This window comes from Lagopus muta, unplaced genomic scaffold, assembly GCF_023343835.1.
Source record: "Lagopus muta isolate bLagMut1 unplaced genomic scaffold, bLagMut1 primary scaffold_215, whole genome shotgun sequence".
NCBI classification, from domain to species: domain Eukaryota; kingdom Metazoa; phylum Chordata; class Aves; order Galliformes; family Phasianidae; genus Lagopus; species Lagopus muta.
Genome location: NW_026040254.1, coordinates 1 through 5,964, shown reverse-complemented (window position 1 = coordinate 5,964; position 5,964 = coordinate 1). Strand labels below are relative to the sequence as shown.

The 5,964-nt window shown below is 60.9% G+C and overlaps 1 protein-coding gene across 1 annotated transcript; it reads right to left on the bottom strand.

Moving 5' to 3' along the window:
• Positions 1-182: 182 nt before the first annotated feature.
• On the bottom strand, positions 183-5,960 carry LOC125687788 (mucin-2-like; the record flags this gene model as incomplete). The annotated part of the gene is made up of 3 exons (XM_048933051.1): positions 183-407; positions 1,235-1,451; positions 4,602-5,960. Coding segments are annotated over 3 exons (1,596 nt in total), but the record flags the coding sequence as incomplete, so codon positions are not given.
• Between the last annotated feature and the right edge of the window lie 4 nt (positions 5,961-5,964).

The following is a 5,964-nucleotide window of genomic DNA, read 5'->3' as shown; positions in this document are numbered from 1 at the left end:
AACCCCCCCCACTCCCTTTATGCTCCCCCCCCCGTCCCCCCCCAATTAATACTGCATCTTAGCAACCCCCCCCAACCCCTCTTCCCCCAAATACTGACCTCTTCCCCTATAAAACGCCCTTCGTTAGGGCTTAAAAAACCTCATTAAGGAAAAAAAAAAAAAAAAAAGCTACAAAAACGTTGGGGGGGGGAAGTGTAAAAATGTCCCCTCCCCCAACCCCTCCCCCCCCAGTCCCTGGTTGTGTCCATTGGGATGGAGGGGGGCTCTGTGGGTCCGACGTTGTCATCCCCCACCCAGGGGGAAGGGGTGGCGGGGTCAGGGAGGGGGGGGGGGGGATCTGCTTTTTTGTGCCCCCTCCCCTCCCCCCTCCCCCCCCATAGGTTGGGGTCACCGGCGGCAGGATTCATCTGTGGGGGGGAGCGGGGGGGAGATAGAAAGGGGGGTCAGCACCACAAAACCCCATAGAAAACCCCATGGAAAACCCCACAACAACACATCAGGGACCCCTCCCACAAAAAAAAACCACATTGGAACCAATAGGGAACCCCACCCCAACCCCCCCCCCCCCCCCCAAATGACCCCTGGACCTCCCCAGGCCTCCCAAACCACTCAAATGCCCCCAAGACCCCCCCCCCAAAGGATACCAGGACCCCCTCAGGACCACCAAATGACCCCTGGACCCCCCCCAAAATATCTTGGGACCCCCCCCAGACCCCTCAAGCCACTCAAATGCCCCCTGGGCTCCTCCAAGCCCCCCCCCAGAAGAAATCAGGACCCCCCCAGGTCACCAAATGACCCCAGGCCCCCCCCCAAGATATCTTGGGGACCCCCCAGACCCCTCAAGCCACTCAAATGCCTCCTATAAGACCCCCAGGACACCCCCAGAAGAAACCAGGACCCCCCCAGTACAAACAAATGACCCCAGGCCCCCCCCCAAAATGACCCCTGCACCCCCTCAGACCCCCCCCAGGCCACTCAATTGCCCACTCAATATGCCCCCAAGACCCCCCCAGAGGATACCAGGACCCCCCCCAGGTCACACAAATGACCCCAGGACCTCCCCAAACACCTTGGGACTCCCCCAGACCCCCCAAAACCACTCAAATACCCCCAAGACCCCCCCCCCCAGAGGATACCAGCTCCCCCCCCTCAGGACACCCAGATGACCCCAGGACCCCCCCCCCAGAATGCCTGAAGACCTCCCCCCCCCCCCCAGAAGGATCCCCCCACTCACCCACTAGCAGAGCTCGTGCCCGAAGCCCCCCCTGCAGCCCCCGCCCCGGGGGGGGCTCTTCCTCCTCCTCATCCTCATCGGGGGCCGCGGGGGGTACCCGGGGGGGGGGTTCTGGGGGGGTTCTTCTGGGGGGGGGTCCCCAAGCTGCCAGCAAAGCCCCCTCCGAGGGGTAGGAGAAGGTGCGCTCCAGGTCCCGCTCCGAAAACCAGATCTTCAGCTGTGGGGGGGGGGGGGAACAAAGTGGGGGGGGGGGGGGACAGAGGGACGTGAGGACATGGGGACAGCATGGGGAGGGGGACAGCATGGGGACGTCGTAAGGGACGGGGATATCATAGGGACATCATAAGGGATGGGGACACCCTGGGGACACCATGGGACATCACAAGGGATGGGACAGCATGGGGACATCATAGGGACATCATAAGGGATGGGGACACCATGGGGGACAGCATGGGGACATCACAAGGGATGGGGACAGCATGGGGACATCATAGGGACATCATAAGGGATGGGGACACCATGGGGACAGCATGGGGACATCATAAGGGATGGGGACAGCATGGGGACACCATAGGGACATCATAAGGGATGGGGACACCATAGGGGCATCATAAGGGATGGGGACACCATAGGGACACCATAGGGAGATCTTAAGGGATGGGACAGCATGGGGACACCATGGGGACATCATAAGGGATGGGGTCACCATGGGGACACCCTGGGGACACCCTGGGGACATCATAGGGACACTATAGGGACATCATAAGCGATGGGGACACCATAGGGACACCCTGGGGACATCATAGGGACACTATAGGGACATCATAAGCGATGGGGACACCATAGGGACACCATGGGGACACCATAGGGATGTCATAAGGGATGGGGACACCATAGGGACACCAGGGGGGACATCATAAGGGATGGGGACACCATGGGGACATCATAAGGGACGGGGATACCATAGGGACATCATAAGGGATGGGGACACCATAGGGACACCATGGGGACATCATAAGGGATGGGGACACCATGGGGACACCATAGGGACACCATAGGGAGATCTTAAGGAATGGGGACACCATGGGGACATCATAAGGGATGGGGTCACCATGGGGACACCCTGGGGACACCCTGGGGACATCATAGGGACACTATAGGGACATCATAAGCGATGGGGACACCACTGGGACACCATAGGGACACCATGGGGACACCATAGGGATGTCATAAGGGATGGGGACACCATAGGGACACCAGGGGGACATCATAAGGGATGGGGACATCATAAGGGATGGGGACACCATGGGGACACCATGGGGACATCATAAGGGATACGGACACCATGGAGGTGATGGGGACACCATGGGGACACCTCCAGCCCTATGGGGACAGCAGATGTCACGTGACCCCTTGGGGGGACACCGCGGTGACCCCCATGCCCCTATGGGACCATCAGGGCCACGTGTGTCCATCCCCTGTCCCCCCTCCTCCCCCACCTTCCCCCCCAACTCCGTGGGGGGTTCCCATGGTAATTAATCCCCTCAGAGCTTAATCGCAATTAGCGGAGGCTATTAATGAGCTGGGGGATGGGACAGGAAGGTGGGGGGGTTGGGGGGGGGGGATGGGACACGTTTGTCCCCTCCCTGCCACCACCGCAACCGCTTCCTTCTCCCCTCCCCCCCCTTCCCCCCCTTTGGGTTCCTGTTTTTTATTTGGGGGGGGGGGGGGGGGGGGAGGGGGATGGCAGAGGATTGTGGGTAATATTGGGGGAGGGGAGGGGGGGTCAGTGGTCAGTGGGGGAGACAGGGAGGCAAAAATTGGGGGATAGGGGGGCAAAAATTGGGATGGAGGGCAAAAATTGGGGGGTAAGGGAGCAAAATTGAGGGCAGGGGGCAAAGATTGGGGATAAGGGGCAAAAGTTGGGGATGGGGGGGCAAAAATTGGGGATGGGGGGGCAAAAATGGGGGATATGGGATGTAGAAGGGGACAAAGGATGAGGACAGGGGGCAAAAATTGGGGATAGGGTGCAAAAACTGGGGATGGGGGACAAAGACTGGGGTTAGGGGGCAAAAACTGGGGATATGGGGCACAGAAAGGGGCAAAGGATGGGGACAGGGGGCAAAGGTTGGGGATATGGGGCAAAGGATGGGGGATGTGGGGCACAGGAGGGGGCAAAGGATGGGGACAGGGGACAAAAACTGGGGACAAGGGACAAAAAATAGGGGACAAGGGACAAAAACTGGGGACATGGAGCAGAGAAGGGGGCAAAGGATGGGGACAGGAGGCAAAAAATGGGGACAGGAGACACGGAAGGGGCCAAAAATTGGGGACAGGGGACAAAGGATGGGGACAGAGGGCAAAAATTGGGGACGTGGGCACTGAAGGGGCAAAGGATGCGGACAAGGGGGCAAAAGTGGGGACAGGAAACAAGGAAGGGGCCAAAAATTGGGGACGTGGGGCACAGAAGGGGCAAAGGATGGGGACAGGGGACAAAGGATGGGGACAGAGGGCAAAAATAGGGGACGTGGGACACGGAAGGGGGTAAAGGATGGGGGACAGGGGACAAAAATCTGGGGACAGGAAACAAGGAAGGGGCCAAAAATTGGGGACGTGCGGTACAGGAGGGGGCAAAAAATGGGGACAGGGGACAAAGGATGGGGACAGAGGGCAAAAATAGGGGACGTGGGACACGGAAGGGTAAAGGATGGGACAGGGGACAAAATCTGGGGACAGGAAACAAGGAAGGGGGCCAAAAAATAGGGGACGTGCGGTACAGGAGGGGGCAAAAAATGGGGACAGGGGACAAAGGATGGGGACAGAGGGCAAAAATTGGGGACATGGGGCACAGAAGGGGGCAAAGGATGGGGACAGCAAACACAGAAGGAGCCAAAAATTGGGGACGTGGGGCATGGAAGGGGCAAAGGATGGGGACAGAGGACCAAAAATTGGGGACGTGGGGCATGGAAGGGGCAAAGGATGGGGACAGAGGACCAAAAATTGGGGACGTGGGGCATGGAAGGGGCAAAGGATGGGGACAAGGGGGAAAAAGTGGGGACAGGAAACACAGAAGGGGCCAAAAATTGGGGACATGGGGCACAGAAAGGGGCAAAGGATGGGGACAGAGGGCAAAAATTGGGGACATGGGGCACGGAAAGGGCAAAGGATGGGGACAAGGGGACAAAATCTGGGGACAGGGAACACGGAAGGGGCCAAAAATTGGGGATGTGGGGCACAGAAAGGGGGACAAAACCTGGGAGCACGGGGCTCAGATGGAGGCACAGCACAGGGGTGGGGGCACGCAGGAGGACCTCAGGGGACACAGAGGGGACATGGGGGGGGTGTGAGGGGGACACGGTGACTGTACCTTCTTGCGATGGGGGTCATTTTTGGGCCAGACAGGAACGGGGCAGAGCCAGGTAGCCCCCGATGACCTGGATCTCCTCGGGCCGTGGGGTAGCGTTTTCTTGGGGGGCCCCGGGTTGGGGACGGGCGCAGTGGGAGGTGGAACCGCGGCGGCAGCGGCCCCCCCGTCGTTGCCCCAGCCCTCGCCGTGGCCCGCACGGTGATGGTGTTCCCGCTGCGACGTTGGAGGGCCGGGTGGGCGAGGGGGGGTGCGGCGTCGCGACGGGGAGCCCCACGCATGGCGGCCGCCCCGATGGACCCCCCCTGGGGTGGGACGGCCAAAGGGCCGCCCTCGGAACGCCCATGGGTGGGGGAGGCCGACGGTGTCACCGTGGAGGAAGGAGGCGGAGGTGACGGCGGCGTCGGGGGCGGGGAGGGTGACAGCGGGGTCGTGGATGGCGGTGGCGTGGTCGAGGGGGACGTGGTTGGGGGCGATGGGGGTGGTTGGGGGCGTCTTGGCCACCGTTGGTGACGTGGTTGGTGGTGACGAGGGTGAGGGTGATGAGGTTGAGGGTGACGTGGTCATTGGTGGCGTCTTGGCCATTGTTGGTGACGTGGTTGGCGGTGACGTGGTTGAGGGTGACGTGGTAGAGGGTGATGAGTTGGCAGTGGACGTGGTTGAGGGTGACGTGGTTGAGGGTGGCATCTTGGCCATTGTTGGTGACGTAGTTGGTGGTGACATGGTTGAGGGTGACGCGGTTTGTGGCATCTTGGCCACTGCTGGTGACATGGTTGGCGGTGACGTGGCGGTTGGTGGCATCTTGGCCACCGTTGGTGACGTAGTTGGCGGTGATGCGGTCATTGGTGGCATCTTGGCCACTGTTGGCGACGTGGTTGGTGGTGACACAGTTGAGGGTGACGTGGTTGAGGGTGACGCGGTCATTGGTGGCATCTTGGCCACTGTTGGCGACGTGGTTGGCGGTGTCATGGCTGACGGTGGCGTGGTTGCAGCGCTGTGGTCGCTGGCGCCACGGTTGGCGGCGTCACGGCTGACGGTGATGTGGTTGCCATTGTCACGGTTGACGTCGATGGCATCACGGCCACCGTTGGTGACGTGGTTGGCGGTGATGCGGTCATTGGTGGCATCTTGGCCACTGTTGGTGACATAGTTGGCGGTGACGTGGTCATTGGTGGCATCTTGGCCACCGTTGGCGACGTGGTTGGCGGTGTCATGGCTGACGGTGACGTGGTTGCCATCGTCACGGTTGACGTCGATGGCATCACAGCCACCGTTGGTGACGTGGCCATCACCGTTGGCATCATGGCCGCCGTGGATGCTGACGACGGTGGACGTGGTTGACGATGATGGCACCGCAGTCGTGGGT